We start from the raw sequence: 19,394 nt of genomic DNA, 5'->3' as shown, positions 1-19,394 counted from the left end.
TGTAAGCATGGCCATTAACTGGGTCACAACTATCAACCCGCGGTATGTACACGTTGTATAGCTTTATCTCGGCAGTACCGGACTTGACTGCTATCCCCATCCACTCCATGTTGGGGTTATTAGCGTCAGGCGCAGGCGAGATGGGTCTATACTGCACGGAATGGTGTATCACGAAGGCCAATTGCCCACCTCCATTCCTTAAGCGATCCTTACAAAGCACATTGCTTCCGTGACAACTGTGCAAGCTGTGGGTGTTGGTCAGCTTTGTCTCCTCGATCGCTGCAACCAATATGTTCTTCCGACTCATAAAATCCACTATCTCGTCGATCTTGTCTCGGAGACCGTTGCAATTCAATTGCAAAAATGATACACCTCGCGGCACTGCTGTATGGCCAGACCATGATCGGAAATGTACCCACTTCAAGCACCGGTTACACCTCACCAACACTGACCGATGATGGAAGCGAGCAAGCTCGTTCCGATCCAAAGGACGGATGACCGCGGCAACAAGGTGGCAATTGGTTATTGAAAGGCGCCAATAACTCGCCTTGTCATAACGAACATCATAGGCACTCAGTATTTGTGCAAGAGCCGGTGCCGTCCGACCTCTCACTGACACTCTCCGCTCGATACCGTTGATTGTCCGCGACTTCCGTTACAACTACTCCACTATCCGCAAACTGTGGACGCGCCCGGTGACAGCAATAAACACTATACGAAACTTTTTAAAATCTTTTTGCTTGATAACATATTTTGGGTATGTTAACAATTGCCAACTGGCCCCAATAAAGTCAGAATGACACTGGGGCAATATTGTATATCGTTTTCATAAAAAAATAAATAAAAAACATAATTAACTAAAATAAAATTATTTGCGCTAAGGAACAGTGGAATGTTCATGGGCAATTCGCATTTGCATTATTGTAGCAGGCGGGTTAGCTACCCTTAGAATCAAGTCTTCCATTGAATAAAACAAATTGGCAATTGAGTAATAAAAACGTTATGATTTAATATACAATATTAACAGTGTTTTTGAAACATTTGTATACAATGTATATAAAAGGTAAAAGACAGACATGGCGAGTCTATGGAAATTATAACATGAATATAATTACAAATTGATTTTGTGAAAAAGAAATAGACTTATTTTTATAGTGAGGATTGTTTAGCGGCTTCGAACATATTTCGGGAAATAATCAGACGTTGAATTTGTGATGTGCCTTCATATATTTGATAAATCTTGGCGTCTCTCATTAACTTTTCTACAGGATATTCGGTATTGAATCCATTGCCTCCAAAGATTTGTACTGCATCTGAAGCAATTTTGTTGGCCATATCAGCGGCATGGCATTTGGCAATAGAGGCATAATAACTGTTGCGACGTCCTTGGTCAACTTCCCAAGCTGCCAAGCGATAGGCAAGGCGGCCAGTTTCGACGCCAATAGCCATGTCAGCCAGCATGAACTGAACAGCTTGATGGTAGGCTATAGGAACGCCAAATGTTTTACGTTCCAACGAATATTTCAAAGCTTCATCTAAGCAACGTTGGGCTAGACCAACAGCGCCGGCCGCTACTGGAGCGCGAGTTTTGTCGAAAGTGCCCATAGCGATCTTGAAACCAGCTCCCTCACCAATAAGTACGTTCTCCTTAGGTACGCGAACATCTTCAAAAGTTATTCCACGAGTATCGGAAGCCCGTTGTCCCATGTTCATTTCTTTTCGGCCTGGTGTTAAGCCGGGTGTTTCGCGCTCAACAATGAATCCGGTAAACGCCTTGCTTGCAGGCGCTTTAGGATCAGGGTTGGTACGTGCCAAAACAAAGTACCAGTTGGCCACTCCTCCATTAGTTATCCACATCTTTTGTCCATTAATAATATATTCATCACCTTTCTTTTCTGCGCGCGTCTTTATTCCATTCACGTCGGACCCAGCACCAGGCTCAGTTACGCAATATGCTGCTACCAATGGCTCCTCAATTAAACGACCCAAATACTTTTTCTTTTGCTCCGTATTTGCAGCCAAAATTATGGGAGTTTGCTGTAAGGAGTTTGTGTTAAAGTATATCATAATTAAAAAAAAAAAAACTAAATTTTGGAAAAAATATAATAAATTAAGAAAATAGATGAAATGATTTGTATATAAAATATATTTAATAAAAAATAATTTTCAAATTTGGACCATATCAAGGGGCCGCAAACTCTTATGGGTGTAGCAGAGCACACCGGGCCAGTTAGTAAGTAACAAATTTAGCTATTATATTGACATTTTAATCGGAAATACGTAAAAAACCATTCATTCATACTTACACCTAAAGAACTGGCTTCCAGGGCTGTCATAATACCAGTGCAACCATATGCCAACTCTTCAGCGATCAGGCAAGTGGTGAAGTTATCTAAACCCAATCCTCCAAATTCCTGGGGAATGTGATTGTTCATAAGACCTAATGACCAAGCCTTTTTAACGATATCCCAAGGATATTCTCCAGTCTTATCATATTTGGCGGCGACTGGAATAATTTCCTCACGGGAAAACTTTCTAGCAATGTCTTGCATTTGTTTTTGCTCCTCAGTGACACCAAATGAGGGTCCAGATTCAGAGAGGTGTGACACGGCGGCATAACTACGTCCAGCCAATTGACGAACGGAACCAACGGATAACTAAAAAATAAAAATATTGTTAAAATGAACGTGCGTATTAATATTCTATTATGACTGCAAAGACACCATTGAAATGTCGGAACTATTGACCTAATTATTATACAAATGTAGGCAAATGCTAAAATTGTTTTTGTTCGAAACTTATCTTTACCTCAATTTGTAGACACAAGAATCTGGTAAAAAAAAAAATGGGATCATACAATCTAGCTAGTACACACCCAACTGCGTCCTTGGAGCCTCATTCAACCAAATGTACCAATCACAGAGATCTTGTCGGGTCCAGTCCCGGCGACTTTAATCAAGTACGAAATAGAGAAGTTTCCGGAAACAATCTGCCAGACTGTCGATGTGGATGGTAGTTCCCCAAACAAGTAGATATCACAGGTTAGCATGTCCGCCTATCGTGCCCAAATGCTCGGGTTCAAATCCTGTCGGCAAAAATACCTTAAAACATTTTTCAGTGGTGGTTATCCCCTCACCAAATGCTGGCAACATTTGTGAGTACTTCAGCCATGTACAACTTCTCAACAGAGAGGTGTCACTTTTCAGTGGCACGCCGTTCGCACTCGGCATAAAACAGGAGGTCCCCTTATCATTGAGCTTTAATTTGAATCGGGCAGCACTCAATTGATAATGTGAGATGTTAGTTTCCCTCTAATTTGTTCCATGGGGAAATATTAAACCATAAGTCGAGAATCACAAACGGGATATTTGGCTGGAGCATTGGCAACACAGGCTCTGGTATAAACGCGAGATCGCCCTCCTGGACACGAAAACACTCGAATGCTGCTCCTGTCCGACTTGAGTCCATCCATACTCTCAATAGATCATCAACACGGATCTCGTAAGATACACAGCACAACGACAGCATTCACCGTAATCCTGACACATATCAGCCGCGGTCTGAATACGAAAAAATTAACTAATTATCATCGAAATGAACGATGTATGATCGCCTGGCACGTTATGACTATGAGCCCCAAACGAACTAAAGGGCGTGCAACAGTGTAACTGCAAGTGTCAACAAAACAGATATACCATGTACATCAATCCCATGGCAGCCGGTTGTACGTACCGGATTGTCGCGATGGAGTTCTTCATCGGCAAGGGCTGCCGCCACAGTGTATAACACTGCTACAACATCGACGACCATGTACATACCTTATACTACGAGTATAAATTGGAGAATAAGTGTAGCAGTTATGCTATGCTTTTGAATCAATCTTTATTTTATTTAAAATTTATTTATTTTAAATTTAAAAATATTAGAGTCAAATATATGACGTTTACTCAACTGATGATCAATTAACGTGAAAATTTATCCTATCTTCTTGATTTTTCCGTACCCATTTGCACATCATGCCCTCGAAAAGCTCAGAACTGTTGGTTTAGTGAGTCAATTAAACAATTAATTGAGAAGAAAGATTTGGCTAACAGACGATTGAAACGTTTTAAATGCCCAACGCTCCGTGAAGAGTACCAAGCACTCAGAATTGATGTGAATAAAAAAAAAAATCGTGGCAAGGCTAGCTATTATGCCAACAAATTCCGCTACGTCACTGATTCCAAAGTTAAGTGGAATACAATACGAGAAATAGCTGAAGTTAACGCATTTTGTAGTTGTTGTTGTTCTCTTTGTTGTTTGGTTGCGTATGATCGGCGCAGTTTTAAGTCTCACTTCGCTTAGTTCCTGCGTTTGCTGACGCATGTATGGTCGATCTGCAAGTGTTGCTCGTGAAGGACTGGGTTTGGAGCCGTCCATGTTGTTTTATGTTGGTCTGTGTGAATAAACATTGATCCAGAATTAATCAGTTTGTTGTTTTTGTTGTTGTTGTAGCCACATTTTCATGTGGAGGTGGCGATCCTCGTCAAGCTCCTGTAGGTGAGCAAACTTATTCCAGTTCAAAGGACCTATCGCCGCGGAAACAAGTGGCCATTGGTTATTTAAAGGCGCCAATAACTCGCCTTGTCATATCGATCATCGTAGGCACTCAGTATTTGTGCAAGAGCCAGTGCCACCCGACCTCTCAGAGACTCTCCGCTCGATACCGCTGATTGTCCGTGACTGCAGTTACAGCTACTCCGGATGGGGCATTCCACTATTCGCAACCTGTGGACGCGTCCGGTAGATCGCAGTTAAGCTTCTCGTGACAGCAATGAACACCACACAGATCGGACCTCAATGTTCCAGCTATTGTGGTGCTCACAGTTATCCCTTGACGAGCTGTGTTTTTAGCATGTTTCAATTTTATCGTCACCATTTTCGTTCTCCTCTCCCATTCCTTGTCGTACCATAATGCGTACCAGGCCATCATTTTTGGTGCCTATCCTGCCATCCAACGGTATCGCCCCAATGAAGTCCTTCATCGGCAAGGGCTGCCGCCTCAGAGCACTGTTCGTCCTTTTTTCGTCACGGGAGAGGCACATCCCGTTAGTTGCTTCTCCGCAAGCTCCTGGACCCTGGTTCTGTTCGGTTTGCCAAAACGCCTCCATCATCGGTGGGTGACGATGCATTTTCGATCTTGCTCTAGCCTTACGTCACTTTGGGAGTATAGCGACACCGAATATATTGTAAAGTGCATTGCGAACATAGCCAGCAGATGGGTCACGTCATCATCGTCGCCTTCTGCGTGTTCTTCGTCGAACTATGTGACCCCCCAACCTCTCTCATGCGGCAATATACGCAACAGCAGCATCCCAGGCCAAAAATTGCCAGGCCAGTGCCAGGACGTGTACCATTTTTGCAACTAAACTGCAAAGGCCTCCGTGGCAAGATCGATGAGATTGTGGATTTTATGAGTCAGAAGAACATATTGGTCACAGTTGTCACGGATACAATGTGCTACGTAAGGATCGCTCAAGGAATGGAGGTGGGGGCAGTCCCCCTTCGTGATACACCATTCCGTGCAATATAGGTCCATCTCGCCTGCGCCTGGCGCTAGTGACCCTAAATGGAGTGCATGGGGATAGCAGTCAAATCCGGTACTGCCAAGATGGAGCTGCACAACGTAATAACGACCAGCAAGGCATGGCTTTGGCAGAGAAGATTGAAGAGTCCACGTTTTGCACGGTGAATGAGGATGTCCCCACTAGGATTACAAGGAGGTGCATCAGCTTGCCAGACATTCCCATCCCCTGATCTCCTGAGTGACGTATCCTGGCAAGCCGTCATCTCTTTGGGGCCAGACCACCTCCCCATAATTCGCACCATCGACCAACCACCCGACTTCATAACCTCTGAGCGGCGGTCGTTGATCAATCAGAAGAAGGCCGATAGGGCTATCTTCAGAAAGTATACCAATCGCCGCTTCAGTGAACTGCCAAACAGGGCAGTCAACGAACATAGGCGGAATTTGTGGCTGGAACACTTGGAGCAATGTAAATTAGGCACTGGTTTAGACAAACTGTGGTCTATTGTTAAGTCACTCTCGAACCATCGCAGACGGGATGACAGGACCTCAGTCACTTTTGGCGAAGTAAGCGTAACTGATCCGAAGAGATGCGCCAGGTTGTTCAACCCTCAATTTATTGTGCATCCCGAGTGTGACAGAGCAAGAAGAACTGCCATATCCGTATCCGTGGTCTCCGAGCCGATGGACAGCCATCACAATTTACAGTGGGCGAAGTTTCGAATGTTATCCGTGGCGTCAAATCATCCAAGACGTTGGGTCCCGACGGAATCTCTACATAGATGTTGAAAAATCTGGATTTACCTGGAGTTGAGTACCTTACTACAGTCCTCAACCTGTCTTTCAACACTCTTATAGTTCCCGATGTCTGGAAAATGGGCAGGGTGATCCCACTACTGAAGCTTGGAAAGGACCTGGGTTTGGGGAAGTCGTACAGACCGATCTGCCTTCTCTCACCAGTACCAAAGACGCTTGAGGTATAACTCCTCCTGAGCCTCGTAGGAGAATTTCCATTCGCCGAGCATCAACATCGATTTCGAAGACTGCAAATGCTTTGCAAGGCATCACCACACACATTTGCCGTGGCTTCAGTCAGACCAGGCCATGGACGGACCTCGTGGAACTGGAGCTATCGAAGGCATTCGACACGGTCAGCCATGCCAAATTATTTGAGGACATCGCCAACACGTCCCTCCAGCCAGGCCTAAAACGATGGGTCGCGAATTATCTGTGTGGTCGCCAGTCATTTGTGGAATTTAGAGATAAGAAGTCGAAAGAAGTCGGAATTTAGAGAAACAGAAGTCGGCACTGTTTAACCTTTACCTATCCTCCATTCCACCCCCTCCAGACGGCATAGTGATCGTATCATATGCGGACGATTGTACGATCGTGGTATCAGGCCCCCACCCAAGTTGAAATCTGCGATAGGTTGAACGTCTACTTCAACGAACTTGATTCATATTTCGCTGCCAGAAATCTGAAGATACCTGCCACCAAATCTTTAGCCACTGCTCACTACAAATACGCGTGAGGTGAATGCCGAGCTGACTGTGATGCTCAATGGAGAAATGATTCCGACCATCAAGGGTCCCAAAATACTTAGTATCACATTCGACAGCTCTTACACATTCTCCCCACAAGCCACAGCAATTTGCGATTAAGTCAAAATTAGAAACAAGGTCCTTAAGTCACTTGCCGGCAGCAATTGGGGTGCTGACAAAGAAACCTTGTTGACAATGTACAAAACAATTGGCAGGTCTGTGGTAAGTTATGCAGTGCCAATGTGATCTCGTCAACTTTGTGACACGCAGTGGAATAATATTCAGATCTGTCAGAATGCCATTTGGACCACCTCCATCAGGAGACAAAGATCCTACCAGTGCGAAGACATAACTACATGCTGTCTAAGCAATACCTTTTGGGCTGTTATCGGAGAGACCATCCAAATCATCATCTTGTGGATAGATATCCACAGCCCAGAAGCATCAAGGGGGATCTACACGATCGAGAGCGTGAGGTTCAGCCCTACAACAGAGAACCGCTAGCTCAGATGGGTCTAGACAACATTCATGCAGACACGGTAGCAGATGCGTTGAATAGCTACCGGCTGAATGTGGTCCTTGGAGAATGTTCATGGAGAAATTTTGCAAAATGTTGATTATTGAAAATTTTTTAATATTCCATCGTGCTAGGTGTCCACTATTCAGGCTGGCTAAACAAACCCCGGTTTTACTTGATTTGAATGTCTAAAAAGTTGGACATTTTGTTTATTTTATTTTTTTAAATAAATTAAATAAAAACATGCAACCCAATCCTTGTTCTCAATATCGCTACATCGCACAGAGATAATTTTCCATCATAAATGTAATGATCGTGTTTCATAACCTTTCGTTCATAAATATTAAGAAAAGTTTAATTTTATTATTGAAAAAAATCATAAATATTATGAAAATTCTTAATGAATAAAAATTTATGAATATGATCGCATATGAAAAAAGTTCTTATATTTATGAAACTTTGTTTCATACATGTAAAGAAAATTTTCGTATTAATAATTTTTATCATAAATATAAACAATATGTTATTAATATATGTCCACGTAGGTATACAAAGCAAATTGTCTCATTTATTAAAATTGGAGGGAGGATTTTCCAATTCAAATCCAAGTAAACTACTTAATGTATACTTGGAAGAGATTCAGCATTTTGTCATTATTTCTCACAAGCTTTCTTGTGTGCTTGTTTTACATTACAACAATGCACAACATGCACAGTTAGATTTCTCATTCATTCTACGAAAAATCTTGAAGCTATTGTGTGATTTTTACTTTGCAGTGAATGTAAGTGTAACAAGTAAGAGTGTGCTAATTTCGGCCGGGCCGAATCTTATATACCCTCCACCATGGATCGCATTTGTCGAGTTCTATGAGCGTTATCTCTTTTTAGGCAAACAAAGAATATTGAATAAGAACTGTTATGCTATTGGAGCTATATCAAGTTATAGTCCGATTCGGACCATAAATGAATGCAGAACATTGTCGAATTCATTGTGTAATATTTCAGTTCATTCGGATAAGAATTGCGCCTTGTAGGGGCTCAAGAAGCAAAATCGGGAGATAGGTTTATATGGGAGCTGTATCAAGCTATTGATCGACTCGGACCATATTAGACACGTATGTTGAAAGTCTTGAGAGAAGTCGTTGTACAAAATTTCTGCCAAATTGGATGAGAATTAGATGAGAATCTAGAGGCTCAAGAAGTCAGATCCCAGATCGATTATATGGCAGCTATATCAGGTTATATAGCGATTTGAATCATACTTAGTACAGTTGTTGGAAGTGTTACCAAAACACCATGCGCAAAATTGCAATCAAATCGGAGGCTCAAGAAGTGAAGACCCAAGATCGGTTTATATGGCAGCTATATCAAAACATGGACCGATTTGGCCCATTTACAATTCCAACCGACCTACACTAATAAAAAGTATTTGTCCAAAATTTCGGCTAGCTTTACTCCTTCGAAAGTTAGCGTGCTTTCGACAAACATGGCTAGATCGACTTAGAATGGCACGACGATCAAGAATATATATACTTTATGGGGTCTGAGAAGCTTATTTCGAGGTGTTAGAAACAGAATGACGAAATTAGTATACCCCCATCCTATGGTGGAGGGTAAAAAAAGTAAGTACGGCCGAAAATAGTGATTTTTGTGCAAAAAAAAATTTTTTTCAACACGACATAAAACTGAGGATGCGCGATATTGCATAAGAATTCCGTAATCTAGCAACACATCTTTAAATTTTAAGGAGAGTCCCGAATTGACTTTCTACACAATTTGCTTAGTGAAGCCATTGTTAGACCATCAAAATTTACACAAAAAAAGTTACCGTGAAGCAAATTTTTTTTCCAACTGTGGAAAACCTGTGTTCGTGTACAGCGTCGGTTTTAGGTATTGGAACGATCCAACCTTCCCAAAGGCTGCTTAAGAATCGCTACATCCTTCCACATGGAAGTGTGACTACAACTACAAGTACAAATTATTTATTATTTATACGTTTTAAATTTGCCTAGTTTCAGCTTTTCAGGTGGAATGCTGTCAAACTCTATTTAAAAAACGTCGGCGAAACGCTGTTTATAGGGAGGAAAATGGCAAAAAGAAATTTTTATGGCTACGCTTGAAACCATTGTCATTGTTGTTTGTTTTATTGGCTTTAATGGATCGTTTTTTCCTTTTTTTTACTTATTAGGTATGAAAATAAAAACAAGTAATTACTGTCGAATTTCGCTCGCGAAACTTTTCAGCGAATATTCCGAAATCAAACGCCGAATCGAGAGATGGTTTTATATGTATAAGAAGCTGTTGTCCATTTCGAACTTATCTTAATTAAATTTCGCCTGAATATCTTTGTTATAAGGCTGTAGCGTGAAAAAAAAATCAAGGCAGGCGAAAGTGGCTAGATAATCTAAGAATTTTACGACTATTTCCCGGCGCTGAATATGAAAATACCACATTTTTATTCAAAGGTTGTATTTGGTATACGTAAACATGCTTTACCAACCACAATATCCTCTAAATGCTAATGCCTAAGTAAGAATAATAAAATCGAAAAGCTGGGTCACTCTTCCTTTTTATTCACTTTAAACTCAGGCGTTTTGTATATTGAAGCTTGTTTATGTAATTAACAACAACAAAAAAAAAAAAAAAAACAACTTTGAAATAAAGATCATGAGTATTTGATCATAGCACAAATAAGTTTCGGTAGAGCACAAACGGCAAGAAGTTCATATGGAATATTAAAGAAAACTACACAACTATTAGTCGAAGCTAAAAACAAGTATGGCACACATGCCATAACTATATAGGACAAAGTGCAATAATTTGCTGTGTGTGTGCTGCTATGTAGAATTGGTATGAAACAGAAGGAGAAAGTACGCCGGACTTAAGATGAGTCCAACTAAATTTCTATAAAATAAACGCAAATATTTGGGGCGTTTTAATGTTTATGACAAAATATACCAGGGAGGTGGTGATCTTGTCGCATTGAAAACACTTGCTTTAAATTTTCTCCGTTTGCTATTTTTAGTTTAATTTGAACAAAATACAATTTAATCGACTATTCCACTTATTGTACTCACTCTTCTCAATAAAGACATTTTATTTTGTTTAAATAACCTGACTGAGCACTTGTAAGTTTTTAAATGAGTATGTTTGCTAGACAACAGTCCTGTCTGTTCGTTGGCGTCGTTATCTGGTGGACATTGGACCCGAGTGATGAATGACGCCGTAAATTGGTTTAGCGTGGCGGCAAATTATATTCTTTTACAGCGGGCGGCTTGGTAAGAGTCGATTTTTAATATCGATAAAATAAAAGAACGATGCGTACCAGTGTTCGTGTACAAATGTACATGTATTTTTCTTGTCCACTTAAAGGCTGGTACCAAGGCGGAATTAAAAAGGTGTTCTCACGCGAACAGCTGTTAGCAGCCGATCAGCTTTAACGGTATTAAGATGACAGATTTTTGTTTGTATTCTCTTTGTTGTTATCTTCTTTCTCGCATTTTCTCTGCTCATGTACGCACACGTATACACACACGCGCACAAAGATCCTTATGTGTGTGGCAAAACGTCGATCAGCTTGATGGCAAGATGGTGGAAAGCACCTCATGATTTGTGGTTGTTGTACAAATGAGACCACCTTTAATTTTTTCGCCATGGGCTGGTACTATATTCGATTTCCGCGATATTTTTCGGCGATTACTTTTTTTTAGAAAATAGATTTTAATAATTTTTTGGTTTGTTCGGCTCGAGATCATGAAAACAATTGTTTAAAAACTGATGTTATTGTTTTTGGAAATTGTTTTATTATTGAAATATCCAGTATTTCGAAAACCACCGGTTTTCTTCCTCAGGGAATTTCACTGAAATGTTTATACATTTATATATACACTAATAAACAAAACAAAAACAAATATTTTTCTTTTTTAAATAATTACATTATTCTTAACAATTTCAAACGACTTTCTTCTAACAATGTAAAACTTATACTAAAGCTCTCTCTCTCTCTCTCTCTCTCTATTGAATATACTCATGACAAAACTACCAGGAAGTGTACCGTAAACAGCTGAGTAAAATTTTTTCTCGCGAAGTGCACTATCTGTCAACGAGTTTTGGTTGGGTAGGTGTATTATATTGGGTTGCCCAAAAAGTAATTGCGGATTTTTTAAAAGAAAGTAAATGTATTTTTAATAAAACTTAGAATGAACTTTAATCAAATATACTTTTTTTACACTTTTTTCTAAAGCAAGCTAAAATTAACAGCTGATAACTGACAAAAGAAAGAATGCAATTACAGAGTCACAAGCTGTGAAAAAATTTGTCAACGCCGACTATAGGAATAATCCGCAATTACTTTTTGGGCAATCCAATTGTTTCATCTAGGAAAAATTTACATTTCACGACGCCCAAAGAGGGCACAACCGCAGTCGCCGTGCAGCAAGTAATTTTCTTTCGCCAAACAAACGCGATCGCCAAACTTCTAATTGTAACTGAGTGTTTGCTAGTGTTTATGATGGTGCTCAGGTGTATTTACCTGGGTGGAAAAAAATAAAGTGTTTATGGCTGCATAAAAAATTTTTTTTTAATGTAAATAAATATACTCGAAAGAAAAATTAATATCTCTTTCACAACAAGCACCCCAATCAATCTGTATAAATTAACAATTGTTCTGAAAGAATGTGTTGTGCTTTTGGTCTTTCAATTAGAACAACAATATGTGGATAAAAGTGGAAGATGCTGACAAAGGCTTTTGGAAAGTTGAACTTATTTAACTTTTTTTTTTACACTTTTTTACAAATAAATTACGAAGGGGTGGGTTTTGGTTGAAATTACAACAACATACAATTTCAGTACACACTCACATTTGTTTGAACACATGCACGTACGCAGCTGATAATTTGTATAATGCCATATTAATTTCTATGTGTAAATGGCAACATTTTGGCCAAAACAACCCAAACAAAACCAAATACGGTAACCTTGTCAAACCACCGAAAGTACGATTTTCGGAAACTTTTCCACAAAAGAGAACGTAGTACCAGCCTTTATGTATCAAACTCCTATAAATCTGTGTACAGTGGTCTGCAATCTAGTTAAGAACCATAACACACTCTACTAACGAAAAATGGAGCGAAATAGTAATATACACAAAGTCAACGTTGTACTAATCACAGATTTTAAAAGATAGTGCACTCAATATTTTGTTGTTGGGCGACTGCTTCTACCTGTAAATGAACACATCTTCCATAGTACAATAACATAATTACCAGGTCATGTACCGTAAACAGATGAGTAAATTTTTTTCGCGAAGTTCACTATCTGTCAACAAATTTTGGTTGTGTGTGTGTATTATATTTAAGAACCATAACACACACAACGAAAAATGGGGCGAACTACTAACATACACAAAATCAGAGTTGTAGTCAGATCAGATAGTGTAGTCAATATTTTGTTGTTGGGCAACTGCCACTACCTGTAAATGAATATATTTTGCATAGTACCAGCCATAAGGAACATTTACTTTTCATGGCGCCCAACAAGAGCACAACCACAGTCGCTGCGCAACGTAAAATAAACGTCAAGCTTCAAATTGTAACTAAGTGTTTGTGGGTGGAAAAAATTTAGTATTTTTGGATGCATACATTAGAAAGAATTTGTATATAAATATACTTCTCAAATAAATAAAAAATGTTCCTTTCATAGCAATAAATCTGTACGAAGTTATAACCATTGTGAAAGATAGTGTTTTGCTTATGGCCTTGCTATTACAACAACATTATTTTGATACAAGTGGAATATGCTTTTGGAAAGTTTTAACTTATACCAATGAAAATACTACAAAATCTAATTATATTTACAAATAAAAGCTGCATTCGTTTCTTATTAAATAGTTTTGTGCTTCATTATTTATTAATTTGAGAACGGTCCACACACTCCCATTTGTGTGTACACATGCACATAAGCAGCTAATATATTGATTGGTACCATATTAATTTTCATAAAAAAAAAATTAAATGATTTAGGGAATTTTTTTTCCAAAAAAACGTAGTACCAGCCTTAACCCACGAACCCTTGAAGAATCGCTAAATCGTTCTTTCAGTGGTTTGACAAGGTTACCACATTTGATTTTTTGGGTTTCTGCGGCCAAAATGGCCATTTACATATAAAAATTAATATTTCAATTTATCAGCTGCTTACGTACATGCTTACACACAAATGTGAGTGTATGGACCGTACTTAAATTCATATATATTGTTGCTATTTCAACCAAAACCCACCCCTTCGAAATTAATAATTAGATTAGATTTTGTAGTATTTTCGTTGGTATTAGTTAAATAAGCACAACTTTCCATAAGCCTTTGCCACCATCTTCCACTTATGTAATGTTGTTGTAATAGCAAGACCAAAAGCACAAGACTTTCTTTCACAGTCGTTATTACTTCGTATAGATTTATTGCAATAGCTTGTTATAAAAGAAACATTTAATTTTTCTTTATTTTAGAAGTAAATGAATTAATATTTTTATACAAATAGTTTATTTATGCATCCACAAATGATATTATTTTTCCACCCCGAGTAAGTACATGTGAGCAAGATCACTAACACTAACAATTAGAAGTTTGGCGATCGCGTTTATTTTACGTAAGAAACTTGTTGCGCAGCGACAGTGGTTGTGCTCTTTTTGGACGTCGTGAAATGTATATTTCTACTAGATAAAAAACAAGTTATAGCGAAATGAACACTTTTCATCAATATTTTCCGCTCATTTTTTTTGTATGGATTTTCAACGCGAAATCCGAATATAGTACCAATCTTTAACCCTAGTACTGAATTCGACTCGAAAAAAATGAAGACAAGGAAAATGCGAACACATTCCGTTGATGTCATGGCATAATTACCAGGTAGTGTATCGTAAACAGCTGAGTACAATTTTTTCTCGAGACTACGAACTCTTGTTTTGTGTGTGTCTATTATAGTTAAGAACTATAACACAAACAACGAAAAATGGCGCGAACTAGTAACATACTCACAATCACATTTTGTGAGTTTAATCACTAATTTTGACAGCTAGCGCACTCAATATTTTGTTGTTGGACATCTGCCACCAGTTCGCGAGCATTTATTTGTATTGGAGTATGTTGCTACTATTTTGATACTAGAACTCCACATCAACGGAATGTGTTCGCATTTTCTTCGTCACCATTTTTGTATAATGAGTTTTGATAGATGGTCGGGAGAAAAGCCAGTATCAGGTTTTACGGTTGGTATTCTACTCTGCTTTCGGAATAGTGGCTGAAATGTTTAATTGCTTCACGAGCGAGATTTGACAGTAATTATTTGTTCTTATTTTCATACCAAAAGACGTTTTTTATCTTATCTTGTGGTTTTACAGTCGAACTTCTCTATAACGAACTTTCTTCTAACTTCATTCGCAGTTGCCGACGGACTCTATTCTTTTCCAGAAAACAAACAACCGACAACAATGACAACATCATTGAAACTGAGTTGATTCGTTCCCATTTCGTGAGCATTTAATTACATTGGCAATTAAATTAAGCGAAATTTGTATTGGCGCAGCGACATGTCGCTAATATTTTGCTTATAGAAGTCAGTACTCTGCTTGTATCAGAATGACATATATACCTGTGGAATGGAGGGACCCAAAGGTCATTTTCATTCCTAAAGCAGGAAAACCCTACCACACGAAGACGAAAGATTTTCGTCCTATTAGTCTGTCATCCTTTAGCCCTTCACGGCCTAGTCGACTACATAGAGGATTCTCTCGCTGAAGTTTCTAGCCATCAACTCTACCGTAAGAAAGTATATCAATAACTTACTTACTAAAAAAAGCATTACGACAGGCTTAGGATCTAAAAAGATGGGTCCTCTACTTTGGAATATAGCCATTAACAATATATTATTGTCTCTGGAAAAAAGGGTGTAAAAGTGGTGCGTATGCTGATGACGTGGCACTTGCGGTTAGGGGTAAGTTTCCCAGCACTCTAAGAGATATTCTTCAGGAAGCTCCACGTGCAACATCAAAGTGGGCTGCCGAAAGTGGTCTGGGTATAAATCCGTGCAAGACAGAAGTAGTTCTTTTCAGCAGCAGATACAAGTTGCCTACAGTGGCACCTGTTTCCTTGGAGGAGAGAATGTTCCATTTACAGAAAGAGCAAAATACCTGGATGTTTTGCTGGACAGGAAATTGAACTTCAAATCCAAAATTTTGGAAAGGGCAAGAAAGGCCACACTTGCCCTATACACCTGCAAGAGGGCAATTGGCAAAAGTTGGGGATTTATACCGCGTGTCATGCATCGGGTATATACTGCAGTTTTCAGACCTATTATGCTGGTCTGGTGGACGGCGCTTCAAAAGTCCTCTTACTGCTTAATACTTAACCGGATCCAAAGGATGGCTTGTTTGTGCATCACAGACGCACTGGGAACGACGCCATCTATGCACTGAATTTAATGCTACATCTTATGCCTCTGGAAATTGTGGTTAGACAAATTGCAGCGACCACTGCCGTGAGGTTAAGGAAGCTTTCTCATTGGTCATGTGGCGGCTACGGACACTGTGTTATCCATGATACAATATCCGATGTTCCAGGTAGTGTGGATTACACCCTACCTGAGCCACTTTTTGATCAAATGCACTGTACCACTATTCCTGATAGAACCGATTGGAACTACGATATCCCTGGTAACAGAAGTTACATATACTTCTACAAGGATGGTTCCAAACTAAACGACCAGGTGGGCTTTGGGGTGTACTTTAAAGATCTAGAACAGGTCATATCGAAAAGGTTACCCGACCAATGCAGTGTGTATCAAACGGAGATTCTTGCAATTAAGGAAGTGGTGGATTGGCTAAGATATAATGTCATACCGACCAGCCATTAAATACCTGGAGAAGGTATTTCTGAACACTAAACCCGCTCTCGACTGTCGCAGATCTCTCAACGAGATGGTTGAATAATTTAAAATTCATCTTTTCTGGGTGTCGGGCCACAGAGATATCCCAGCGAATTGTAAAGCGGACGAGCTTGCGAGACTAAGGATTACCCTACACATTCCAGGGATACTGGAATCTCTGGGTATACCTCTAGCGACATGTAAGCTAAGTTTCCAGGACCAGGCCTGAAGGACAATGAATGATAGATGGTCACAAAGAGGAGGCTGTTAGCATTCCGAAGCTATGTGAAGAGACTTGAAGAGGTATACTGTTTTGCTGTCATTGGCTAGAACATACGTGTCAGTCATTGTGTCCGTCATGACAGGTCACTGTCTAATCAGAAAACATGCTGAAAGACTGAAGATTGCCAGTAACGACTTTTGCAGAAGCTTTAAGGACATCGAAGAAGAAGAGACTATAGAATACTTTCTGTGTGTGTGTCCCACACTGGCAGTCAGAAGGAGTACCACTTTAGGTTCTCATTTCTTTGAGAACCTGTCTGATTTAGCGGATGTGAACATTCTCAAGTTATTGGGCTTTTTAAAGCGATCTGGATGGTTCAACTGTAGGAACTAGAAGGTATCTTCCTTCTTCTGTTCCTGTGGTATCACAATGGACGAAAACGTCTAAGTGAGTCTAACCTAACCTAGGTGAGGTAAAAGTGGGAGTTCTTTTCGGACTCATGTAGACAATATTTAAAGTCCATTGTTATACCACAGTAGCGACAGATCAAGGCCTCTGGTGGGAATCGATTCCACAACCCCCTCTCTGGTATTCCAATTTGGCTAAAATTAATTGAATATGCAGTTTTTCTTTAATTTTTCAATCGCCATTTTCAAAAATTTGATTGATTCATTTCTTAATTTAAATCAGATTTGAGAAGTATGTAATTTGAAAATTAAATTATCTAAATTTAAATTCTTGTTTTGAATTCGAAAATTTGTGCGAATACAGAAAGTTAAATTAGCGTTTTAAGTTGAAATCGAAAGGTAAAACTTTTGTGAAAACCGCAGAAGACCCGATAGACTAACGAAAAATATTGACTAAAATTTGACCAATTAAACATAGTATAGAATATTTCGGACTCGGCTATAAAAATTAGGTTTCTTATCATTGAGCTTAAAAAAAGGATCGGACATCACTCATTGATATGCGAGAAGTTTGCCTCCGTTCCTTATTGGAATGTTCATGGGCCAATTTCCATTATGTTCTGCATTGAATCATGACACGTAATAGGAAAAAAGACTAATTTAAATTGTTATTTAATAGCATAAACTGTGCGTATCATGTTTTAAGCAGATATTGTGTTCTCTATCACAATCTATCTATCGAGTATAGGCAAAGAATCAATATTGGAACATCAGGCAGTGCAATGACGGTAGACTCAATACAGCATAACTATTAGAACTATTACCGACTTTCTCAAGACTCAGAAGGCTAGGATAGGCAAAGATCCCAATATTAAAACATCAGTTAGTGCAGTGACCAATGAAGCCAATGATTGAGGGCATCCAGATAAGCCTCCACCGGAGCTAGACAGCTACTCACGCTGTGATGGAGAAAATCAGCAAGGGCGAGATTTCTATTTCCTTAATTCAGGTACCATGTTCGACCCGGAACATAGCTTCTAGACTGAACAATATCAACTACCAATTATTCTAGGCTAAAACTGATACTCGGACGAGAACCTGCGTTATTTGTCAAAAAATTTAATTATATATTTTGCCCAAAGTTGTCAACGTCGGTTGCAACAGTGATGAGTCAGGGAGACGGTGGAGCATACCTGGCATCACAATATCTGCCTTTCGACTCTCCGGCACTGCCACCTACGTCGGAGCTGCAACGTTTGGCGAGGAAAGAAAAGCAGACAGGAAACGAGGTACTAATAGGGTGCGATGCAAACTGTCACCATATTTCGTGGGGTAGTACCAAAATTATTAGCAGAATTCTTGAATACTAACGACCTAATAACATTTAATATTGGAAACACCGTTACCTTTGTTAAAAGGATTAGGGAGGAGGTTTTACATGTGACAATATGTTCGGAAAAACTAATCGATGAGGTTCAAGATTGGAGGGTCTCCATGGAGCATTCCTTCTCAGACCATCGCTACATTAGGTTAAGAATAGCACGGCCAGCGACGAATCCGATAAACTTCCGTAATAAGTTAAAAACCAACTGACCAAAATTCGGAAGACCACTCCACAGAAAACTTGGGCATGATAATTTAGATTGTCCAAGCATAGAAGACATTGACGATAATGTCAACAGCCTTACGACTGCACTAGTGGAGTCTTTAGAAGATAGTTGACCTCTTCGCGAAAGAAAATCAGCCCAAGAAAAACTCTTTATGACTGGGGAGATTCGCAACATTGGGAAAGAGGTCCGCGGACTTTATAACAGACCACGTTGTAAAAAAGCGGAAGTATATTGAGATGTGTATTACATACGGCTTAAGGAATACAATAAGATTGCCAGAGCGGCAAAACGTGCCTCCTGGAAGCTTTTCTGCGAACAGGTTGATAGCGTTTCTCTCAAAAACCCATGCCTAAACTGAAACGTTAGTAGACGACATGGGAGTGAGAACAGAGACAACGGAGGAAATGTTGAGGCTTTTGATGAAGACCCATTTTACACAGGATACGACGGAACTCATGGAGACACCGGAATTTTGGAATAATGAGGTTGATCAAAGGTTTATAATTACAGAATTTATGGTGAAGGAATCCTTCAAACCAATTAAGTCACCCGGACCTGATGGAATATTTCCAGAGTTACTACAGAAAGAAGCAGATTAGCAGACGATTTGGCGGTGAA

The 19,394-nt window shown here is 39.5% G+C and overlaps 1 protein-coding gene across 1 annotated transcript; it reads right to left on the bottom strand.

The window, feature by feature from the left end:
* Positions 1–984: 984 nt before the first annotated feature.
* LOC106087787 (medium-chain specific acyl-CoA dehydrogenase, mitochondrial) lies at positions 985–10,833 on the bottom strand. Its single transcript, XM_013252956.2, has 3 exons — positions 10,701–10,833; positions 2,307–2,657; positions 985–2,037 (listed from the first exon to the last, which is right to left on the bottom strand). The coding sequence occupies exons 1-3, from the start codon at positions 10,716–10,718 to the stop codon at positions 1,150–1,152; spliced, it is 1,257 nt and encodes a 418-aa protein (XP_013108410.1). The 5' UTR covers positions 10,719–10,833; the 3' UTR covers positions 985–1,149.
* Positions 10,834–19,394: the final 8,561 nt, after the last annotated feature.

Source organism: Stomoxys calcitrans, chromosome 1 (genome assembly GCF_963082655.1).
Source record: "Stomoxys calcitrans chromosome 1, idStoCalc2.1, whole genome shotgun sequence".
Lineage (NCBI taxonomy): Eukaryota > Metazoa > Arthropoda > Insecta > Diptera > Muscidae > Stomoxys > Stomoxys calcitrans.
The sequence above is the reverse complement of the archived record's forward strand: the minus strand, read 5'-3'. Positions and strand labels throughout refer to the sequence as shown.